Raw genomic sequence first — 25,611 nt, forward strand, 5'->3', positions numbered from 1 at the left:
TGTTTATCATAGTGATATTTTCAAAATACTAGGATCAGATATTATTTTAATGAAGTTCATTTATATCTAGTGTCTTACTGAGAAATTAGTTTAAGGTAGATTTCTGTGCGCCAGTATTAATTGGTTAGCATATATGGAATTTAGGGTGTTATGTCGCATTCTTAAGAATATATAACCAATGAAATCATAAATGCACATATGAAAGATATTCAGGTAAATCAGAAGGAATTTTGGGAAGCTTATGAATCTGATAAAGTAAAACTTACTTATTTTTTGGAGAATAGACAAACTAGAAATACTCGAGATGAGAACACGACTTTAAATAATTTATTTTACAATATTATTTTAAATGGCTTGAAAGGAATCAATACTTCTATTGAGGAATTAAATAATAGGTCAGAGTTTGGTGAAGAATACAATGGAGCATATATTTCAGGTGTTCTTAAAGTATGCAGATTTTGTTTAGAGTATCTTATTTGGTATGTTGAAGATAACCAGACCCAAGAGCCTACTATCTCTTACTCTGAGAAGTGGTCAGATATTTACTTTTTATTAGGTAATCTAAGTAGAGTTTTACTATTACAAGGAGATTTTTGGGAATGTTTTAATACACTAGAAAAATTAGCAAAGTATAATAGAAATAAGGAAGCTGGCATAGACGAAATCTCCTTAAGAATAAAGTGGCTCCTGCTATATCTTAAACAATGGACTAGATCCGAGTATATAGATAATTATCTACAACTTCCAGATTATTGTATAAATTCGAGAGTTTGTACTATATCATATATTGAGGAGCAGTTTAGAAAACGATATATCCTCGGGAAATTAAACAATTACTTAAGTTTTCAAGTCAGTAACTGCAACAAATTTTCATTTAATCTGCAGTACAATGTATTACTAAACTATTTATACGATTCAGCTGCTGAAATTTTAAATAATAATATATTATTATTAAAAAACTTTGAGTGGCAAGAGGAAAGTGAATATATTAACTCTTATAATAAAATACAGACAATATGCACAATTGGGAGATTAGAAGAAAAGGAACAAGTTAGACGTATTATTTACAGATATAGTAACTCAGATGATGCCTTGTTTCTGAATCGACGTTATAAGATCAGTATAGATATTGCAGAATTACATAAGAAGCTAAATTTATCTCTTTGTGAAAAGTGCTCAACATTAAGAAGAATTTTCAAGAATATATTTGAAATATTCAACGGCTTGCAAACTGTAGATAGAAATCCCCATGAATGCTCTGAATATTTTTCGGTTGGAAGTATACTTTGTGATGGTGTTTTAATTAGCAACTATGGAATTTGGGATAATAAAATATTGGAATATACTTACTCCAATATTAAAGAACAAGATAGAAGACGTACTAGAAGTAGTAGTGGTGTGAATGCAACTCACTTTAAGCAAAAGGATGAAGTCAATGGAAGTTATTCGGAACTATCAAGTGATAATTTAACTACTTTAGTTCCTATATTTGCTAATAAACAATACAAACAGTGGTTACATTTTATTCCCTATTATTGTAATTATTTTTTATCTCAAATAGTTGGTATACCGGGACCAAATGTAGCGAACAGTAACCATCAATCACTGGAGACTTTTGATAAATTAATAATGTTGAATTATAGTAATTTTCTCGATATGTCTGCTTCTGGATTAAGTAAACTAACCACTATAAGTGAGAAAGTTATAGATTATGCAAATAAATATGGAATTGATCTTTCAGTAGCGGACTATTCAAAAAATCAAGATAACTATTTAGACATAAATTATAGTAGTGAATTAGATCTCATCAACATGATTTTAAAATCAAATTTAGACGAAATTAATTTAGCATATCTTTTTAATAACTATATTCAGCCAAGTATAATGGAAAAATTTTTGTATATTTTGAATGTATACTCAGTAACTAAATCTAGCATTACAAATATTAAGCATGAGATTATAAACGAAGTAGCCTATTTATTGAGTGAATATACTACTATATACAATTATTTACTTAAGAGTATTGAAGAAGAGCTGGAATTCTTACATAAACTAGATGACCACTCACAGAAATTTACAGGTTTAAATGATGGCTCAGCATACTACTACACTAATGGAAGATTAACTTTGAATTTTAGTCACTATATTAAAGAATCATTAAGAGAGGAAAATAAATCAGAACCTAGATTGATCATTTCTCTCAATGATCTGTGGGCTAAATACCCTGAAATTACAAACTTATTATTATCTAAATCAACGATTGGATTCGACTACATTAGTGTCATTTATGGAATGTGTGAGAGTTCTCTACTACTTATGCAAATTTCGAAAATCTTCAATCTAAATGTAAAAGACGATAGTGATTTTTCAGTAAATACAGCAAACATATTTAGCCAACAGTTTTGGAAATTGGAATTTGAAAATATTGCCGGTCATTTGATGATGGTTACTCAGTTAACAAATACTAGTAGTCTCAAAGCTAGAGTACTCTGGTTACTATCGTTATATTATCTCTTTGAGTCCGAAATAGTAAATGTCTCATTTAGAAAGACTTTTTCAATATCTGTAAATATTCCGACAATTCAAGAACTAACTCAAAAACAGGAAAGCCTCTTATGTGCAGCATTGCATATTTCAAGAATAGTTCATAATTTAATAATAGAAAATGGACCTATGGAAAATGAAGAAGTAATTTACAATAGATTAGGTTGCAAGAAATATGTAAATGCATTCTCTATTGATAATTCAAATATAATTATTGGCGTTATTGAACGTGAGCTCAGCTTTAGAAGACCATCTAGTGATTTATTTGCCTCTCCTACTTCGTATTTGTGTTCTATTCTACACATACTTAACGAAACAAATTTAATAACTTTATATGATTGCAGCACTACTTCTAAAACACTCAGTTCCTTCGACAGAATCAACAGACTACTAACTAAACTTAACAGTTACTTGCAAGAAGAGGAAATATGCAATATACAAGGTGAAGAGTTAGTAATAGTTTTTGAAATTCTAATAAAGCTAACAAATAAATGTATATGTGATCATATTATTGATAAAGAAAACTTTAATGGTGTCATCCCAATTGTATTTATTGATTTTTTAAGGGAAATCTTACTGTTATTTGAAACACTAAAAGATCGTGCATTTTCAAATGGTATTTCAAAATATCAAACCATTTATAATGGAATCAAATCCTTAAGAGACATATTACACTATCTTATTGTCACAGTTGTGACTGGTTTACATAGGTTGTTTATGCATCTTATACAGACTTACAAGGGTATGGTAAATCTTTTAAAAGTCATGATGCAAATTGTCATACACTTAGTAGATATTTATCAAGAAGTAACATCATACTCTTTACAACCACGATGTATAATGTATATTATTCGATATTTATTCTATCTAGACTTTTCAATAAATTTTGAACAGTTAAATGAGCAAAATGGTTCACTGAAATTATCAACCCCAAATTTAGAATCGTCTAATTCAAATAAAAATGATCAAATTGTTAGAAAAGATGAGAATGAAGATCCAATTTTTATAAATAACTCTGTAGATAAACAATTGACTACTTTATCTAATACCTATAATTTAATATTAGATTTTATTATATTATATGGTATAATATATCGATTCTCACCATGTATTCCTACATGGATAAGTGAGATGAAATCTTGCAAGGAATCTTTTTATGCTAATATAAATAGTGGGGATATCCCAAGCGAATTATTTAAGGATTCATTATATTTGAACAACTGGAGTAACTTTTATGATGAATGCTCTGAGTATATAGATAAATACACAAGATTTTCCTTTACTCATTGGCCTTTACATGATTTTGTAATTGATCCAGAAATAGAAACAGAATATTTGGAAGTTTTGGGGTTACTATTACAATGTATATATGGTATTCCTGTCTGTCCACTTCCATGTAAACCTTTTAACAAGATTATGATAAGAAATTATAATCACTTATTTAAAAGTCATTACAGGGGTATTAATAATATGGAAAATAACGATGTTATTTTGAACTCTGAACTAGCAAAACGACTACCTTGTCCAATTTTATTGTTATCTTGCAATGTATTTTCATCTTTATTAAGTTGCACTTCATTAACTGACAAACAGTATTCATATGCAAGGAGATCATTCTATGATTCCATTATAGGTGCAATTCAATCATTAGTATTCCCTAAAGAGAAGATTAAGAAGAGTGATAAGGAGGTAATAATAGAGCTCAAGTCAATGAATGATGATATACCTTTAATATTAAGACATTTAAGTTTACCATTTATATATCCATCTTATATGGAATTACTTCACTATTATTTTGAATTATATTCAACCAGAAAATATGAGACTGAAAATAACCACAAATACGCTCTTTCTATATCAAACTTAAAGCGATTACTTGATACATATATTTGCGATCCATTTGATACTTCATATATATCCGAGTATTTGGATGAAGAAAATACTAGTGAAGTATATTATAAAGCAGATTTAAAAAAAAAAAATGATATATTAGAGTTTACTCCAATTTCTATACTTCAATGGGATTACTTGGAAAAAAAAGTAGACTTGATTCCTATTAAACATTTTGCATACAATTCCAAAATTTTTTTTGCAGAAAAACTTGATGAAATATTTGCTTATAGCGAAAATAATTCCCGGGAATTATTCAGAAGTAGCTTATCTGAAATAGTTAATTCTGTACTATCCAGAGTTGAGAAGTGTGTATATATTCCATTTAAATCGATAGCTTCTAGCTTTGAATCTGCTATTCCATTGATATACTCAAACAGAGATTCTACGTTATGGTACCCTGGTAGATTTGGCATTACTTCCCATACAGTAAATAGTGGCTCATCTTTGCCTTCAAATAAGGAGGTAGTACTTGAGGCACTCGACAACTTGAAATTAGTTAGCTTCAGTTTAAGTGTTAGACCAGACATAAAAATAGGCAATTTGACTTCAGCTTCAAATTCCATAAAGATAGTTTTATGCGAATTAGATGATATAAATGCTTCGTATTCACTACATTTAGCACTAGGCTTTTGTTATGATGGTCAATATTCATATTATTACCCTAATTCCTTTGAAAAATTATTTATACAAGCTACATCTTTGTTGAATATGGAATTGGAATGGTGGAATCTCCAAACAAAATTCAGCAAGCTTAACCCTACCAATAAGAGCTCAGAATTTATTTGCAACTTTGGTAACAAAGTGAAATATTGTCATTTTGATATTGATTCAAAGGTTGTTGAAAACTATGATTTTTGTTCAAAAAAGAAAAGTAAAGAAAATTCAGAATTGACAATGGAGCAGAACAATTTAGATCATTACTTAAGTATTACTGATAACATCTATTCCATTAGTTTTGATTTAATTTGCATGAATATGATAAAGTTAAAAGCATTATATCCTACATTATGTTTAAGAATACATTTAATACGCTGTTTAATAAGAAGAAGGTATTCTAATTTAAATACCAAACTTACTTGGTACTCCCATTCACCATCTATTATACCAATAAATGATACAATATGTTTTGACAAACTTGAAACCTTTATTTATCATGTCCTATGGAAAGTTATGGAAATGCACAAACATTTTATTTTGATATATTTGCCAAATATTTCCCGAGTATCTAACTGGTTTGACTATAACAATGGAGTATCTCCGAAGATACAAAATTGCTTCTGGTTTATTCCTTATATTCATGCAAAACTTAAATGGAAACTTTTGAAGCTGAGTATTATCAGATACATTACAAATAATCAAAGTCAAAGTGATCTACAGCAATATTTCAAAATGCTTATTGACGGATTTAGAAACCTGTATGTTTATATAACTGAAGCCTTATTAATTACCTTTTTTCAATTATCTGGAGATCCTAATGCTGGAGAATTCTCAAAGAAACTACTAGAAAACTGTATTTATTGCTCCCATTTTGAAATTAGCAAAGCAGTAAATGAAATGTATGAGAAATATCGCTCAAAATTACTGGAACGTGTGCTAAGTAATCTAAATTCTCAGAATTCTTCATCTTGCACTCCACAAGTTCATAACTTTTTGAGGATATTTTATCTCCTACAGTCTGTACAACACTTTGTGTACTTGACTAGGAAATGCAGTATATTTGAAAATGGATGTTTCTTGATACATTTAGAGCAGTTGTCAGACTTTTATTCAATTTTGAAGAATGAAATTAGCTTAAAAGATACAAAAAAGGATATATTTTCTGACTTCTCAAACGCGCTGTATGACGATATAAGTGATATAACCCCTGCATTACCATCACATAAGAGAGCAAAGCCAACACCAAATATATCTTCACTAAACCATATTGGGTACTCATACCATTCACTATTGCACTTCATAATATCTGGTTATAGTAGTGAAGACTGTCATTCATACTTTCAAAAAGTATTTATGCATGGTCGGCGCATATTGAACATTTGGAAGATTGATAATACAAAATTATGTTTAGACCACTACACTGGTTTATACTATAGAAGAAATCGCAAATATTTGAGTAGTAAATTTAAATATTTAACAATACCCGTAATTTTATCAGAGATCTCAGTTGAAAATTTAATAAATAATATTAGAGAATATAAAACCATAAGATACAACTCAGAGTACTTTCTACTTAATACAAATACTTCTCAAAATTATTCATTCGTTGTACTTCATAAGTTATTAAACCCAGAAGTTTTGGATATATCTTTATATGAAGCAAATAACAGAAATTTACATCAAGTGAATTCAAATAATATGTCCTTACTTTCAAATGAATATAATAAAGATCAGCACTTTTTACAGCAAGTAGTCTACACACATTTGGAAAATATTAATTCATCACTTGATATTCTTTGTGATCTAATTATACATGAAGTAAAACTTATTAAACAACTAGAAGCATCAGGAACTTACGAATATTCTTTTACTAAAACTGACTATTTGCAAGACTTTATTAGTAGTAACATACGTAAGGAGAATGAACATAATTTATCAAATTTAATTCTAAATAAAAGTATTTATATGCCTCAGTGGTTAGATAACACTGAAATTGGACAACTAAATTTATCATGCAGACTTGTATGTATATACTTTGATACAATTACCAAGATGTGTCAAGCCCTAATTGATTTAAATTTAGATCTTGATGGTCGTACAATTCTAAAAATATACGGTATTATGGAAGTATTTTACAAAAATAAAGTAGGAGGCATCGAAAACAATATCACAAATACAAATTTGTCACTCGAAAATTCATCACATTTTGTTACTAGTTCTTCAATGAATTTACTATCAAATTCAATGACAAGAATACTAGAGAAATTATGTGGGAATATTGTTAGTTTAATAATACCTTCTTGTATAAATTCTACTTTACAAAAATATCAACAAGTACTAGAGAATTGTTTTTATGAAATGTTTTGCAGATCATTTGTTGGTAATAGAACAAATACTAACTCAAATAAAGATGTGATTGGTCATGATATAATTTCAATAATTTATACTCTAAGAGAATACCTTGGAATTACAAATACTAAGAAGAATACTAAAAGACAGAGACAAGCTCAAGCAAAGGAATATACGACAAATAGTGTAGGAGAAAATATAATGAAGACTCAAAAAAAATCAGAAAATATTGTCTACTCACCAGTTTCTTTGTTTAATGATGAAGAAGTCATTTATTCTAAAAAGAGTTGTGTTATTAGGTAATATTAATATATTATTTTTTCAAGCTAATCTAGGATTTGAATATTTATAGAAAACTTCAAATATATTTGATAAATAGCTTAATATTAGTAATAGAATTAGATGTATTTGGAATCTAGAAAGAGTGGGATTTAAAAGGTAACTTCTCAAACTTCTAGACTTTGTATAGCTTAGTAAATAATTTAATTGATCTATTTCTTCTGTTTATACTATCTTTTAAAGAAAATTGACAATATTTCATCCTCAGTATACCCATGCAAGTATGTGCTATCCTATCTTAAATCGCGCTTTTTCCAAACTTCACATATTTAGATCAGATTTCTTCAGTTTATTTTACACTATCTCGCACAATCTTATGTAAAATACTGTATAAAACTTTTTCTATCAAGATATTTTTAACTAAAAGGGCATACAAGAAATGGTTTTAGAATATCACTACTTAACTCAGAAGGAGGCCCAGGAATTAGATAATGAGCTAATGAGCGATACTATTGGGTACAAACTTGAACAGCTAATGGAAATTGCTGGATTAAGTTGTGCGATTTGTATCCACCACTGCTATCCTCATCTATTCTGTCAGTATTCGGACGGTTATTCGAACCAGTTTTCTTCTTCACAAACAATATCATCGCAAATTATGGTTATTTGTGGTCCAGGTAATAATGGTGGAGATGGACTAGTAATAGCACGTTACCTTAAGTTATTTGGTGGCAATCCGATAGTAATATATCCAAAAAAAGGGAATCACCCACTTTATGATAATTTGGTCACTTTGCTGAAATCTTTATCAATCCCAATTATCCCTACAATAGAGGAAATAAACCCTATACCTGCATTAATTATCGATTCGATTTTTGGATTCAGCTTTTCTGGAGATTATATAAAGTCACCATTTAACTCAATTATTGATTATATGAAGAAGTGCTCAAATATTTCAGCAATTCCAATTGTATCTATTGATATACCTTCCGGTTGGAATGTAGACAACATATATAGCGAAAACGATACACTTTTATACCCAGATATTATCATTTCGCTAACTGCTCCAAAAGTATGTACCTTGTCATTTAAAGGGAAACATTATATTGCAGGAAGATTTGTTCCACCATTCCTTGCAACAAAGTATAACATTGATTACATAAATAAAATATACCTTAATAACAACAATGAATTATTTACGTTACTATAAAGATCATATAAATTATAGTGTTACAAAATCTTATTATTGACAAAATATATTGTTTAGCTAAGCATTCTATAATTAGTTATTAATAGCATAGGAACTTAAAATTTGCAACAACTCATTTAAAATGAGAATATTTAACCTCTTTAATTACTAACTGAAAATAATAGTTTAATTAATACTGTAAAAGGAAATATATTAACCAACTAAAGGTTTATGCATAGATTTATAAATCCTAAATACAATAATCAAGTCAAAATAAGCTATAATTAATCAAAAAGTAAATACATCAACCTGATATTTTATAAAAAATTGTGTATCTTTTATTTTACATCTAAATTCGCAAATTTAGTAATAGAGAGCTATGTTCTGAAGAGTGTATTTTAAGAACTTATCTAACTATACTCCAAAAGATCTTTCTGAAGCCACATTTTTCTAAAAAGAAATTTTTCTTTGTTTACTTCTGTACAATAGGTGTAATATAAAGTAGATTGATTGTAGTATCCAATATTTTTAATACTGAAGGCACATAACGAGTTTTCATTTATACCTTTATTCAATGGAACAACAAATTCTTCAGCTCCCCCAGTCTGGTTAGTTCTATGTTCATCACCATCCCAAGTGACAATCCTCCCATACTCACTACTCTCTCGATCAAGTATTTTTTCTGGTTTCCATGCCCAAAACTGATTCATATTTTTCGATCTCATAACTAAGTTCCAGTCACACTCAACAGTAATAAGAGGTATTTGCTTCATATTTGCTTGCTTATTAACATCCTCCCCCTTAGCTATAGCGTTATTATCATGACTTTCTAAATTAATATTAGCTCTATCAAGACATCTCTTTGTACTCCTATTGTAAAGCATCCTATTACCTAAAATAAATAACCATTGTTGATTATAATTAAATGGATCACATATTTCAAGTGTAACATCATCATATTCATCAGTAAACTTGTCTCCATATTTGGATATATCTGCAGGAACGACAGTTCTTGGTATTAGAGCTTTTGGTATGCTATTCACTGTCATATCGCGTAGTTCAATTATCGTAAGTTTAGTAGTTAAGCATAATTTACTTTTGCTATGCTGAATATGATGATAATCGAGATACATTTCTCCTTGCCTTTCTAGTGATGGTTTGAATTTTTTAATATACCATTCAAATGATTTGCATTGCAAGTTTTGTCTAATAGCTAGTCTTTCATCTATGCCTGAGCCTATAAGTGAAGTCTCATAACTTAGCATGTGGAAGTTCTTAAAATAGGTCTGATAATAAAAATAATCAAGCCATACATAGGCAGTTCTCTTGTGATTCATGTGCACATTTCTGATTAGAAGTGTTTTGTATTCTAAATTATTGTCTCTCTCATTTGTATTTGTTCTATTAAATATATGTCCAACTAAAGAGTCCCTAATAACATGGATCTCTCCACCACACATCCAAACACGGAAACTCTGTTCTATATTTTCACCTCCCCAGTACATCATTCCTGGGTCATATTTCCCACTTTCTTCCCACCAACGCTTTGTTATCATTAAAATTCCTCCAGAGGCTATTGGAACTTCATCTAGCCCATCATCATACCAATGAAATGCAAAGCTCCACTCAATCATCATTTTAGCTCCTGCAGTACCTACATCACTCCAATTATGACCGTACAGATTTTGTACAATTGGACATACGATTCTTTTATAATTTTGTCTTATAGATCTCACGAGACTTTGCGACCAGCCTGGCTTTGGACGACAGTGCCCATCTAAGAAAAATATGTTTGGACCAAATGATGTATCTGCACCTACAATTTTAGCTCTTATAAGACCTTCGTTTTTTTTAAATCTTATTACACGAACATATTTCTTGTATTCATTTGGTAGCTGTTCCTCTAAAATTTTAACTACTGGTATTCTGCTTGCATCATCAACAACAACTATTTCTCCAAGTAATTCAATAGGCATAGTCTCAATTGTATAACATATAGTTTTAACTATATATTCTTCTTCATTGTACACAGGTATTACAATACTAATTAGGTCATCTTTTCCAAAAAACTCACTATTATAATCGCTTAGAATATGGTCTCTCAAGCTATAATTACTACCAATTCCCTGATTGTTCCAAGTCCCATCACCTATTATTACTCGTGATGTAACAGCTCCATTTATATCCTGTTCAACTGAACTAGCATCTACATATGTATCAAAATTGATCTCAGTGTAATGGATGACCTCTAACTGTGAATTTAGATCTCTAAGTGTTAAACTCACTCTAGAATCCCAGTAGGGGAGATTCTCAATAGTTCTTGGTTTCCAACTTCTACTTAGCCATTCTATAAGCTCTGAATTAACGTCAGTAGGTGGCAGACCCATTAAATATGGGACTTTATCATATTTAAGAGTTAGAAGTTTATTAAAGGTAGTACTATTCTTATATAATTGCTCGGGAATAATATTATGTACATTATTCCTTTTAACTTGTGAAAAAAAAAATGTATTGAGAGCAAGAAAAGTTGAAAGCTCACAGAGTAGTACAACTAGTAGCCCAACCCACTTATAAACCCCATTTTTTTCACTAACAGAATCCTTTTTTTTTCTCTCTCTATTTCGGTATAATTTTTTTGATGCTATTCCTAGGTAGTTTGTGAAATAGTCAAATATTGCAACTTCTGCAGCTAAACATACACCAACTAGCGGTTTACTTATACTTAAAGATGCCAAAATTATACCTAATGAGCAAGCTAAAAAGCGACAAATGAGCCTTGAGTACGCTAGAGAAAAACTATAGGAATTTTTAATAGGTATCTTCATTATTGTTATTTATTGATATTTGGCTTTTACACTTCACTGTATCTACTAGACAGGAACGCAGAGATCACACATTTTTAGTTGTTTAAAGTTCTGGAAATGATATGGAATTTATTTAGTGTGCTACTTATCTATATTAAATTGACTAATCTATATTAGGTGATTTACTTTGCAAAAATACCTTTTGGATCTAAGGATCTCATTAATATGAAAAATTAAAGTATCGCTAGCTCCTGCATGGGGAATAGGAGTTTTGCGATCCACATATAGTGGTTACATATGCTAGAGTAGCTTTAAGTGAAATATAATATTAAAATCAAATAAGAATATATTCTAAATCTGCAACTACCTTGCAATATCTTAGATTCTTCAAAAAAAAAAAAACTTAAATTAGCCTGAGCACATTAAACACTCCTCACCTTGAAGATTCGCTGGTCTTAAAGGGCATGCCATGACAGATCTTCCATCGCTTTGAGAGCTATTCTGCAATGCAGGTCTCTTTGTATCCTGTTCCTTATTCTTATCTGCTGTTGACTTCAGTAGTTGTTGATCTATAGTGAATTGTATAGGATTTGCAGCGCTTTGTGTTCTTAAGTAGTAAGCACCAGTTTTTAAACCCTTCTTCCATCCATAGAAGTGCATAGAAGATAGCTTTGCATAGTTGGCATTTGCAATATAAATATTTAGAGACTGAGATTGACAAATGTATGGTCCTCTATCTGCCGCCATATCAATAACTGCTTTTTGTCTAATTTCCCAGACGGTTTTGTACAGGTCGCGAATATCTCGCGGTATAGACTCAATATTTTGAACACTTCCATTGTTAGCAATGATACTCTGTTTCAGTCTCTCATCCCATAGTCCCAATTCAAGTAAATCATTCAACAAATGAGGATTCACAACAAAGAACTCCCCAGACAATACACGCCTATGATATATATTTGAGGTAAATGGTTCAAAGCTTTCATTATTCCCTAGTAACTGAGATGTAGATGCGGTAGGCATTGGAGCTACCAACAACGAGTTTCTAAGGCCATACTTAGCTATTTTCTCCTTCAGTAAATCCCAGTTCCAAAGTCCTGAGGAGGGTTGCACATTCCAGAGATCAAATTGTAGCAGACCTCTACTAGCTGGTGAACCTTGAAATGTTTCATAGGGACCATACTTCTCTGCTAGCTCACAACTTGCATCAAGAGCAGCATAGTATATTGTCTCAAATATCTCAACATTTAGTTTCCTGGCATCTTTAGATTCATATGGATATCTCAATATCATAAAACAATCTGCAAGACCTTGTACTCCTAAACCAAGTGGCCTATGTCTCAGATTAGACCTCCTGCACTCTGGAATAGGATAATATCCACGATCAATAACTTCATTTAGATTCCTTGTTGCTACCTTTACTACTTCATATAGCTTTTTAAAATCGAATTTCTTATTATCCCTATCAACAAAACGAGGGAGCCCTATAGATGCCAAGTTACAAACTGCGACCTCGTTTGAACTAGTATACTCCATAATTTCTGTACATAGATTGCTAGATTTTATCGTACCCAGATTTTGTTGATTGCTTTTACGATTAGCTGCATCCTTATAGCAAATAAATGGAGTACCTGTCTCAATTTGTGACTGTAGCAATGCAAACCACAAACTTTGTGCTTTAATTGTTTTCCTACCGCGACCTTCTTTTTCATAGTGTTCATATAATTCTTTAAATTGGTCACCCCAGACATCTTGCATCCCAGGGCATTCATCAGGACACATTAATGTCCAGTTTGCATCCTTCTCTACTCTCTCCATGAACAGATCAGGTATCCATAGTGCTGGAAATATATCACGGCATCTCATCTCCTCTTTACCATGGTTCTTCCTTATCTCTATAAATTCCAAAACATCCGCATGCCAAGGTTCCAAATAGACAGCAAGTGCACCCTTCCTTTTTCCTCCACCTTGGTCAACATAACGTGCTGTATCATTATACACACGCAGCATTGGAATTAAACCATTAGACCTACCATTAGTACCACGGATGTATGATCCTGCAGCTCGTATATTAGAAACAGCCACCCCTAATCCACCAGCAGTCTTGCTTATATTTGCACATTTCTTTAGTGTATCAAAAATGCCATCAATTGAGTCATCTGACATTTTGAGAATAAAACAAGAGGACATCTGTGGGCGAAGAGTACCAGCATTGAATAATGTCGGAGTAGCATGAGTAAAATACTTCTGAGAGAGCAGTTCATAAGTTTCAATTGCTGCATCTATATTACCATAGTGGATACCACAGGAGACTCTCATTAATAGGTGTTGTGGCCTTTCCACAATCTTATCATCGACCCGCAGTAAATAAGATCTTTCTAGAGTCTTAAAAGCAAAATAGTCATATTCAAAATCACGGCTAAAATCAATAACTGAGTTTAATCTATCTTTGTTCTCAATAATAAAGTCATACACAGTTTGAGATAGTAATGGAGCTGGATTCCCGTGTACATCCTTAAATGATATCAATTGATTTGCAACTTCAAAAATATCCGAATAAGTATTCTTATGAAGATTAGATATAGATATACGAGCTGCTAACTTTGAAAAATCCGGATGACTAGCTGCCATATATGCACATGTTTGAGAAGCTAGTTCGTCTAATTCAGAGGTCTTAATACCGCTATACATCCCATTTATGACGGCCTGGGCTACTCTTGCAGGATCTACCAATGGGTGTAGTCCATATGATAACTTCGAAATCCTACTCAGTATTTGATCAAACGAGACTGGCTCTTCTTTACCCCTACGATTTATAACATACATTCGCTCAGCCATCATACAGAATTTGTAATGAGTTGAGACCTATTAATTCTTCTCCTTATACTAATCTATAGAAATATCGTATGGGTAATATAGGTGGGAAAACTATTCTATATAAATAAACCCAACTATTCAGTAGGAAATTTGCAGTGGGGAGTAAATACAAATTATTATAGGTTGAAAGGAAGAGGGGGGGAGGAACCACCTTATGAATGGGGTGGGGTTAAGATAGACCGCTAATATTGAGTAGCATATTTAAGTATTTGAGATCTTATTATCTTAATAGCTCTAATGATGGTATAAAACAATATAAAGTGCATATATATTGTGTTGTTTTGCAAAAATATATAAGGAATGCTATATATATAGTATTGTAACCACATACTTACATATAAATACCGATACTGACACTACTACAATATTCACTTTTAGCAAATTTCCTATAGCTCACAACTTTTTATACAAAATTATCAAATAAGTACTTAATTAAGTCATTTAGAACGATTAGAGTTGCTACTTAAGTGAAATCTCTTAAGATTTAAGATATTTCTTGTAAATTCTCATTTGTAATTAATTTGTACTCATAAGGTTTTAAGCTCCAATATTACAAGAAATAAGTATGTAAAACATTGATGAAGATGTATAGCACATCTTATTTATAAAAGTATGATATACTATAAGATAAAGTCCAGAATAAGAAAAATGTCTGCATATATCAGTAATATGAAGTCAAAACATTGAATTTAGAACTATAAAAGTATGTAACAAGGATTTACTTACCATAAAGGAATCTCCAAAATTCAAAAGTATCCACTTAGTAGAGAAATATAAATGCAAATTATTATATCCCATGTATATAATAACAACAAATGCTGTAAATATTATTGAAAAGATATAGCATATGAAGCCTAGACATTGTTAAATTAAGTATTGAGTTATAATGAAATAATTTAAGGTCTCGAAAAAAATAAACTTACCTAAGACTCCATCACATCCAATAATCCCTGCAATAATACCCCAAGATATTGCACCTAATATACGACAAAAATTCATCATCCTCTTATTGTGATCAATATTTGATTCTACTAGTGAGATATTTTGTAAGTAATTCCACATGATAACACTGTTATAATAGTGATCTCAAAAACTTATTGATATTTATTAATTCCCTTACTTTGGAAAAAAGCACTAGAACACAAATTATGCACTAGTAATATCAATTTAGGGATACCTTAGCGGTGAGAGTTTAGCAAAAGTTACTGTTATAGAGTACCGGGCTACGAACAGCAATATATATTGTAAATAGCAAATCAAGTATTAATTGCTATAAAGTGTGGAAAGATTGTATCTAACTTACTCCTCTCATTAAGTAAAGTTGTTTAACTTTATTTAATTCTCTTTAACTAGCAGTCTTTATTTAAACTAGATTTGTGCCGAATTTTTTGAACATGCTCATATTTGAAAATTCTTATGAAATTATTTGCCCAAACAATGAGAACTTGAATTTCTCCACTAAAGATAATGAGCTTGAAGAGTCAGCTACATATACACCTTTTGGTGTGGTGAGGCCAGCATATGAAAACAATTACATGACCCCTTGCAAGAATCTGAAGATATCTTGGGATAACTTCTTTTTTAGTTTTTTAGAGAATATGAAATCTCATATGAAATCTGGGCTATTGGATATACTATACAATATAGAGTCTAAAGCTCATGATTCATGTTTGTTCTCTGGTCTACAAACTATTGCAGTGCTAGCTGGAACCAGTGTGTCTGATCACACTCTCACTTTCAGTATAATTGAAGATTTTCTGAATAGCTCGGAAAAGACTATTTCAATTATGATAGACCAAGATAAAACTTGTTTAGAAAATTTTACGGTATCTTCTATATTGGATTCTATATGGACTCAAATTAAATGCAAATATTGGGATAGGCTTACGGAATCCTTGAATTGGAACGAAACAAATATATATGGAACTGAAAATACATTTATAAATGATTTTCAAAATGACAGATTCGATATGAATTGCAAAAAAAGACGAATAAAAGCAGACAGTATTGTAGAAACTGTGAAGAACTCAAGTAGGAAGTGCTCTAGAAAAAAACTTTGCAGTGATCACACAGATTATTGGGATACAGAGTTACTGAATGAACATTGTCCATGGTTATCCTCTCAACAAGGACTTTTTTCTAAGACCATAGACCGAAAATTAACCTTGACAGCCTCCACAAGCTACGGATTTAAAATTATTGGAAATTTATATAGAAATCGGCGAAAGAAAAATTTAAAGATATTACCAATAACAATTTTATTACCAAGAGGTGAATGTTTAGCACCTGGTTTATTAGGACAACTACTGGAACTTTTATCATATGTACGTGAATCTTATAAGATACCATTTGTTGCAACAATTGGAGTTACATCAGGTATTGCATTCATACAGCACGTTATTGGTGCAAATATAATGCCTAAACTGCAATTGGTCGCTATTCAATTGTTGAACTCTAAAAAGCTCTTTTATAATTCAATACTTAGACCCCTTGTTTTTGGTCTACAGGGAATTCTTCCAGAAATTGAAGATGCAACTCATGAAGATGGGACTCTGTATTTTGATGATTCAGGTCATATATCTACGAAAACCAACTCTACTGAGGTATCCCCTATAAAGGAAAATTCCCTTATAGAAATGTCTAATAAAAATTTTGCATATCCAATACTATGCTCATCTAGTTTATTATATTTGAAGGATTCATTTTTTCAAAACCACTATAGTTTAATAAATGCATTGAAAATGGTGTATCTGGTATTTCAAAGATTCTTTTCAACAAGTCAATATAGATTTCTATTTAATATTTTAGAGGAAAGATTTGGTGAAGAGTCATTCCAACTATTCCTTAAAGAAAAGCTGAATTTTCTAGCTAAAGTGCAGCAAAAATGTTCTAAAAAAAAGAGGGGACAAAGATTAAGCACCAAAGTACATGAAAAACATGAACTAAAGACAGAAATGCTAAGACAATATAGATTAGGTAAAATTGCATTTCTCAAACTGAAAATAGGACTTAGAATCCTAGACATACTTTATCAGAATTTTATGAATATACTAGATACTAATGATAGATTCAATTATATTCTTAACTGGTTAAGCCTTTTGGAATCAGCCGAAATTGTCAAGATAAAGGCAAAAATTAATGAATTTTCTATAGAGATACAGCGAAATATCAACATTAGCACAACTTTGTGCTTAGAAACTGCTACCCTCAGCCATATAAAGCAGTTAACTGAAACTTTCAATTTTTTCTTTGGGTTAACTTTTAAAAAGGAAACCAAAATACAACTCTTTGAGCAGAAATTTAGAAATATTGAAAATATACTGTTAGAACTATTTTTACCCGAGGAAATTTATTTATTTGATAATCCCCTAATAGAAACTATATCTACTGTAAATTTGACAACTTCTCCAATTGATATTCAACTGGAAAACCTGATGTCGCCTATATATGTAAAACCTTTATTACAGAAGTTAACAAATTGCAGTGATGATAGGCAAGCTAATTCTAATTTGGATGATAATGCAATAATTTACAGATTGTATGAAGTAACTCCTGGTTACAAGATCAACTTGTTTTATTGGTTTATAGCTTTCTGTGAACAAGTCATATCAAAGAACAGTTATTCAAAGTTAGATGTTAAAATGTCAAATAAACCCAAAACAAATATAAAAAATACAAATTTAGAGATAAAAGATAAAATATGGAGTATATCTGCTATTACCGAGACTGAGGAAATACCAATACAATATCAACTTTTATTGCACCGTTTTATAATAGCTATTGGAACTATTTGCTTTCTTGGACTAATACTAATTCCAAACAAATCAAATGTAAACAACAAAAGTGAATTTATAAATTCTAGTGATTTAGATACTTTAGATACACTATATTCACTAGAAAATAAGAAGCTTAATAATAAGTTAACAAACATTATTAAAAAACTTTTCGGAGCAATCTATGCTCATAAACTGCAATGGGGTCGTGTATGGTTTGTTAGAGAATATGAGGAATATAAGGATGGTATACCAGATTACAAAGAGCTACAGAATTTAGAAAACCAGAAAAATGAAGATAATTACTTCCAAGAAAAAATTATTGTAGATATACCACATAAAGACACATATAACGAAAGAACAAAAAAGCTCATATGTTTAGATAATGAACATAAAACTTCGCGAGTTATGCTAAGGAGGAGAGCAGCAGAACTTAATCAAGGTAAAGTTGAGAAACTCGAATTAAAAAGGAGAGAGAGACACAAGCTTGCTATTAACAGCACTAAATTAACCAGAAGAAGAGGCCAATATTGAAAGTTAACGGATTTACTAAATATTACTTTTTTAGGGATAATATCTCTCAATTACTCAACCAGGCTCACTATTCCGAGGGTTTCTTTTTAATATTTTATGAAATATTCATAGCTAAACACGAAACTATATTACTTTATTGCAGTAAATAATTTGAAATGTCAGATATCATGAGTACTAATTCTTGTATTAAACATACTATATGGAGTTATTGTTATTTAAGTCAGCCACTAATGTCTAACTTTAAGAGCTTGGATTCTTTGCTTGTACTATAGATACTACAAAGATAAAAAAGAAAAAAAGTACTTGGTTAAATAAAGTTTAATATTGAATTTATGAGCAAAATAATAATTCTCGACTTAATTTATTCGTATTAAAATACAAGGAACTGGATTTTGAATTTTTTCAACATTGGTAATTTTTCTAAATTCACATTTAAATCTTAATCAAGCTTTAATTAATTTGATGAACTAATTCTGGCTATAAATTATAGAAAGTGTAATTGGAAGTCAAATTTCAAAATACTTTTTAATATAAATATTTCCACAGCACACTACAAAAATGAGCTGTATATCCGAAAGATAAAGTGTATATAGCAGTTTAAGTTTAGAATTCAGTTTTACTGGTCATATAATTGTTAGATATTTATTTTCATTGCTCCCGATAGCTTCCTATAAAAAAAAACCTTATTGCTTAAAGTTAAGATACAGTAATCCACTGTAGAGCTGGTTTTTTACTGTGCAATTAAATATTAAAATAAAAGTCCTTATTTTAATAATCTTTCCAGTTAAATTATAAATTAAGTAGGGTGTAATAGTACAATATTAAAAGTTCAATGTTCACTCTAAAAAAAGTGTTTAGTATTGCATCATTCAAAGCTTTATCAACTATTTCTGAACACTTCTTTTAAACTGAAGTCATTATTTGAGAACATTCTAAAGTTAGATCAACTTTAGAAAGTCAAACAAAATATAAAGTGATAGTTACGACAAAATGTTGATAATTTATTGCACAAGTGTCCATGATTCCTTAATATTTCATCTTGCTGGATATAAAGTAAATTAGTAGCTAAATAATGTATAAATTAAAATTCATGTATAAAGAAAAATCATCCGAAGTAAATCTTTCTCAAATCAGTTTATTATCAATTCCAAATAATAGTATAGATACAAAAGTAGTTATTTGGTTTATTGTATACTGCATAGTGTATCATATCTCTTTATTCTTGGTTCTATACTCTTTTTTTTCCCTTTTAACCTTAAAGGTTTACTGATATCATAGTTATTTGACATTGTAGATGTGATATTAAGACTGGAACCTTTTAATATTTTAGTGGAGTTAAGTTTGTCTTGTATAAGTGGAACGACGCTAACAAGTCTTGAATTATTCATTTTTCTCCTCTCTGGGAAATATCCACTTTTCCATCTGTAAGAGAGGCAGCTAATTGGTGATTCAATTATATTATCTAAAAAATCTGGTACACAAGTAACTGTTGCAGCAGGTGAGCATGTTTTTGGATATTTAAGATTATCTTTGCTATAATAAGTATTTCTGTCCATAATACTGGAGCTATTAGGGCAAGATCCAAAGATATTTAGATCGAAATTTTGTAAAATATCTTTAGTATTTTCACTAGGTATAGTATTATTCATAGAATCGGAAAGTTCTAATGGTGATAGTGGTCTTGATACTTGTAATATTGAACTTTGAGAACTACCTTTTTTATTATTATAAAGCCTAGAAGTACCTGGTGAGGGTGAAATTGCCTGATCATCCATACCTCTTTGATAAAACTCTTCTTTTAGAGCTTCATGCTTTGCTATTAGCTCATTATATTTAGATAGTAATTCATCATAGTCTGCTTCTCTCTTCTTTATTTTCATATGAAATTCCAATAAATCTGCAGTCAACTTATCTTTTTGACTTTGAAGTTGTTCAATAGTTAGCTGTGCCTTTTTTTGTAATTGTAATACCTCTTGACTATCCTTGCTTTGCTCTTCAAATTCACCTTGTAGAAGTCGCAGGCTTTTTTTGAGCTTATTATTCTCTTTTTTGAATTGTTCAAGTTCTTCGATTTCACGTTGCCTTGAATCAAATTGATTGTAAATATAATCTTCTAATTCAGTTATCATATGTGATATCTTTCTCAAAAACAGCTCATTGCGACGTGAAGAGCTTTTGTCCTCTGGTCTAGAAGTAATAATAATACTCTCTAGCATTGATTGTAATATCATCTGTAATTCTCTAAAATTTGAGAACAATGTTTGATCTCTCCAATGTGGACTTTCAAATGATTCACTTAGTGAAATATTATCTTTGATAACTTGCTTAACCTTTTCAGCATCTATTACATCATTTTGTAACAAGCTTATATTATCTTGATTTGTTACAATCTTTGCTGCCTCTTTAAGCCAACTTTCCTTACTAGTGACTACTCTACTAATTGTTTCACTTTTTAATCTAGTTGTATTAGTCTTGTTTCCTATTAAATAGTCAATTAACCATTGCAAGATTGCATTACTAATATCGTTTAAATGAATGGGCATATTTGGATCTGTATCGCTGGGTATCTGATTTAAAACATCTTGCCAGTATGCAGAAGAAGTCTCATTAAAAATATTATTTGAAATAATCTCCAATATTATATTGTGAATTTCACCTACTGTGATGTAATGCTCTTTTTTACTAATACTATCTTTTGAGATATTTGTCTCACTTTTTAAAATCTCCAAAATTCCATCCCTTAAACTTACCATTCCACTCAAAATACATTCATCGATGCTATCTTTAGTTGACTTAATAATCCCCTTAAATATAAATATTGACTCAACAAATTTCCAAAATTCTAGATATGATATATTATTGACATCTAGCCAGTATTCATCAATTAGATTTATAATATAGTCATAGCTGTGGCTAAGATCAACAAGTAGAACTGCTTTAAGAGAATTTAAATCTACAGCTGCTTTATTATTTTCCCCATTTTTGTTTAAGCAACTTTTGTATAATTCTACACATTTCACAGCTACTTCTGTTGAGCTCAAAATATTATTCATTGGAGCTAAGTGACAATATAGAAATAGAATTAAAACTACATTATCTATAAGAAATAAAAAGAATGATAGCTTTTTATGAGATCACAAGGAGATATTTTAATTTTCTACTTTTTCTATTTCTAAAAAGAAAACCCCACATGCATGCCAAATGCCGGTATAGAGGTTGACTTATAAATGTCGACTAGGTGATACTGCCGTGTAGAAAAATAAAAATAGTCATTTCTTGTTAGCAAAATTTTGAATTTTCTTGCTACTATAATGCTTTTGTAGTGTAATTCCAGAATCAGTAATAAAACCTAGACACCTAGTAGTGAGGAATCTGAAGTAAGCTGTCATAAGGATTACAATGGAAAATGAAATTCAGAATTTCGACCAGAATTCCAATTCAGGAATAAAACAAGACATGGAATTCAGTATTAATGATTTGGATCATAAAAAAGACATAGTTACAAAAGTACCTGGAGAGATTCCTAGTATCAAAACTACTCAGCTAAATCACAACTCTGATACTCCAAATGAAATGCTTCCATCTTGTTCATCTTCCTTCAGAATTGCTATTAGATTCCGTCCTCCAAATTTATCAGAGATTGACGATGCAAACTGTTCAAATATATGGCATTTAACTAATAAATCAGTGGTAGATCTAATTAAGGGAAATCAATATACATTTGATCATATATATGATGAATCAGCTACTAATACTTTAATATTTGAAGAACTAGCAAAAGATGTTGTAGGCTCGTGTTTAGATGGATTCAATGCGACAATATTTGCATATGGACAAACTTCATCTGGTAAAACTCATACTATGATGGGAGATAGTAAAGGTAGCTATGATGGGGTAATTCCATTAAGCATAAGTGAAATATTCAAGCTAGCAGAAGAAAGATCAAGAAACAATACTCAGACTGACTTTGTTGTTTCTGTTTCTTATTTAGAAGTATATAATGAAAAATTAGTCGATTTGCTATCTTTACAAATAAATAGTGGCAGCTCTAGTTTACCAAATGAAAGTAATATGAGCAAAATAACAATAATTGATGGCATAGATGGGGCTGTAGAATTTAGAAATCTAACATCTAGGCGTGTAATAGCTCCAAGTGATATTCATGAAATTATAAGCATTGGCTCTAGGTTAAGGCATGTTGCGGAGACATCTTTAAATGAGAGATCTTCAAGAAGTCATACAATACTGAGAGTTAGGATAGAGTCACAATACACAAATTCATCTGATGTTTGCATTGGTATCCTAAATCTCGTTGATTTAGCAGGAAGTGAAAGCATTAGAAGAACACAAGTAGAAGGAGATAGGCGTAAAGAAGGTGCAAGCATTAATAGAAGTCTTTTGGCACTGTCACAAGTTATTTCGCAACTAAGTGATATTGCAAATAATGAAACTGTAGGTGATTCTAATCCAAAAAAGCAATATATTAATTACCGTGATTCGAAGATTACAAGAATATTATCTGATTCTTTGGGTGGTAACTCGAGAACAATTATTGTATGCACTTGCTCGCCTGCAAAAGTTAATTATTACGAATCAATATCTACTTTGGAATTTGCTGAAAGAGCAAAAAATATAAAAAATAAAATTAAGGTTAATATTCTCAAATCTAATGATAAATCTTCTCAAATCTCTAAATTAAAGAGTCAGATAGCATTGCTTCAGAAACAACTCTCAAATTTGCCATTTTTAAATATCTTAGAACAAGAAAATGAGATACTGAAGAGACAGCAAACTGAATTAATAAGTCAGATGGAACACTTAAAGTTGCGACTAAATAATAACAGGACTTTTGGCAATATTGATGAATCTGAGAACTTACAGAACATATATAAACAAAATTGCTCATCCTGCACAACTTTGAAAAAAGATTATGATCAAATGCTATTGAAATATGGTGAAATAATAGATAATAAATCTGAGGAAGTGAAGATTCTGCAGAATGACTTGGAAAAAGCATACTTTAAAAGTAATGTACTTAAAAATTATGAAGAACAAAATGTAATTTTGGAAAAAAAAGTTAAGGAACTGAAACTTATTATAAAGACTCAGAGTGAACAAATTGATAAGTTAAGCAATCAATTGCTTGATAGGAATGGTGAACTGCAGCGTGTTCAATCTAATTTGTTGGTACATGAAGCGATGAATGAAAATCTTCATATTAAAAATAAAAATTTAACTGATGAAAAGGATCACTTAATTCAAATAATAAATAGTTCAATTGAAAATATAGAGTATTTAATAAGCAACCGTATTCACAACCTAATAAATCTTCACAAATATCGATATGAGCTTCTAAAAGAAAAATTGTTAAAATATGAGACTAAATTTGATTTCCAGAATACTGAAATATCTGAAATATGGCAAGAAATATGCAAATATTTAGATTTTATGGAATGCTACATGAAAATAGATTCACAATTAACTGATTATTTTAGTTTTTCAAATACTATATTTGAATATAGAGAATATTTGGAACAAATGAATGAATTAGAAAGAGATATCTTTACTTATAGTAAGGAAATTCTAATACTAAATCTAGATGAAAAAATCAACTTTGAAATTAAGGGAAAATTTGGAGTTATAATCAAAGAGTTATTGGATATATTGGAGATAATCACAAATACTGCAATGAAGGGGAGTGGTTCAGATGAAGAACAGCAGTTTAGTACTATTATTTCAAGTCAACATTCAATCTCATATATTTACAGAGTAGAGCGAACACTAAGTAATGTAAATAAAGAATTGTTAGAACTTCGAGAAAAAGTTGCAAAATATCAACATTATGATATAGAGAAAGTAAAACTGCAAAATGAACTTAAAAGATACAAATCAGAAAATGAATTTTTGCAAGATGAACTTCAGAAGAAATCAGCCTCTAATAAAGAAATGATGGTCAATTTAAGCAAGTTACAGAGTGAGTTGGTAGAAGCAAGGAATTACCCTATACCAACACAATTACGTAATAAAGAAGTAGAACAATTAATTAAAGACTTGGATTCCAAAAAAATTGAACTAGATAAAGCACAGAATACTATAAATAAGCTAGTTAAACAACTAGAATATACAAATTCAAACCGTACAAATTCCACTCCTATAAATAAGGACCCGCAAGTGAAATCAGTATGTGTAGATGAAGATCGTTTAAAACTACACGAAGTTCTTAAAGAGAATTTAGAGAATAATATGAAACACGATGAAGAACCTTCCGACAAGCTGAGCAAGGATGAATGTGGAAATGAAGTAAGTGAATGTAGTACACAATAAACTCTAACCTAATTCAGATTATATATTCTCAAAGTTCCTAAAATAGAGCACTCTATATATATAAATAGATATTATTTGATACTATCTCCACTAAGTTATTGTAACAGACGCCAGATATTAAGAAGTTTTTGGGAATAAGGTTCAAGAATTAAAGATTTATTTATCCTTGTAGAAAAAAAAATTCATAGGGGTTGAATTATCCAAAAAGTAATAAGTGAAGGATTCTAACTCTCGCTTGTTATTTAAAGACTGAGTATCCAGTGATATTAGTTGGCATCATTCAAATTAGATATTAGAATGATTATATTGTTCATAAGTGCCCCTTATCTATTTGGCTTGAGCGCCCCACAATGTCTATCTCTACAAATGATATAAAAAAAATTCAAGT

At 30.3% G+C, this 25,611-nt stretch overlaps 7 protein-coding genes across 7 annotated transcripts; 4 read left to right on the top strand and 3 right to left on the bottom strand.

The window, feature by feature from the left end:
- Window positions 1–198: 198 nt before the first annotated feature.
- cand_006360 (uncharacterized protein) lies at window positions 199–7,746 on the top strand (the record flags this gene model as incomplete). Its single annotated transcript, XM_067210877.1, has 1 exon — window positions 199–7,746. The coding sequence occupies one exon, from the start codon at window positions 199–201 to the stop codon at window positions 7,744–7,746; it is 7,548 nt and encodes a 2,515-aa protein (XP_067068084.1).
- A 415-nt stretch (window positions 7,747–8,161) lies between these two features.
- On the top strand, window positions 8,162–8,932 carry cand_006370 (apolipoprotein A-I-binding protein precursor; the record flags this gene model as incomplete). Its single annotated transcript, XM_067210878.1, has 1 exon — window positions 8,162–8,932. One exon carries the CDS (start codon window positions 8,162–8,164, stop codon window positions 8,930–8,932), a length of 771 nt encoding a protein of 256 aa, XP_067068085.1.
- Window positions 8,933–9,321: 389 nt separating this feature from the next.
- Window positions 9,322–11,736, bottom strand: cand_006380 (glycosyl transferase; the record flags this gene model as incomplete). Its single annotated transcript, XM_067210879.1, has 1 exon — window positions 9,322–11,736. One exon carries the CDS (start codon window positions 11,734–11,736, stop codon window positions 9,322–9,324), a length of 2,415 nt encoding a protein of 804 aa, XP_067068086.1.
- Window positions 11,737–12,123: 387 nt separating this feature from the next.
- cand_006390 (ribonucleoside-diphosphate large subunit) lies at window positions 12,124–14,553 on the bottom strand (the record flags this gene model as incomplete). The annotated part of the gene is made up of 1 exon (XM_067210880.1): window positions 12,124–14,553. The coding sequence occupies one exon, from the start codon at window positions 14,551–14,553 to the stop codon at window positions 12,124–12,126; it is 2,430 nt and encodes an 809-aa protein (XP_067068087.1).
- A 1,433-nt stretch (window positions 14,554–15,986) lies between these two features.
- On the top strand, window positions 15,987–18,899 carry cand_006400 (uncharacterized protein; the record flags this gene model as incomplete). Its single annotated transcript, XM_067210881.1, has 1 exon — window positions 15,987–18,899. The coding sequence occupies one exon, from the start codon at window positions 15,987–15,989 to the stop codon at window positions 18,897–18,899; it is 2,913 nt and encodes a 970-aa protein (XP_067068088.1).
- Window positions 18,900–20,083: 1,184 nt separating this feature from the next.
- On the bottom strand, window positions 20,084–21,952 carry cand_006410 (uncharacterized protein; the record flags this gene model as incomplete). The annotated part of the gene is made up of 1 exon (XM_067210882.1): window positions 20,084–21,952. One exon carries the CDS (start codon window positions 21,950–21,952, stop codon window positions 20,084–20,086), a length of 1,869 nt encoding a protein of 622 aa, XP_067068089.1.
- A 346-nt stretch (window positions 21,953–22,298) lies between these two features.
- On the top strand, window positions 22,299–25,223 carry cand_006420 (kinesin motor domain-containing protein; the record flags this gene model as incomplete). Its single annotated transcript, XM_067210883.1, has 1 exon — window positions 22,299–25,223. One exon carries the CDS (start codon window positions 22,299–22,301, stop codon window positions 25,221–25,223), a length of 2,925 nt encoding a protein of 974 aa, XP_067068090.1.
- Between the last annotated feature and the right edge of the window lie 388 nt (window positions 25,224–25,611).

Source organism: Cryptosporidium andersoni (assembly GCF_001865355.1).
Source record: "Cryptosporidium andersoni isolate 30847 chromosome Unknown contig_28, whole genome shotgun sequence".
NCBI lineage: Eukaryota > Apicomplexa > Conoidasida > Eucoccidiorida > Cryptosporidiidae > Cryptosporidium > Cryptosporidium andersoni.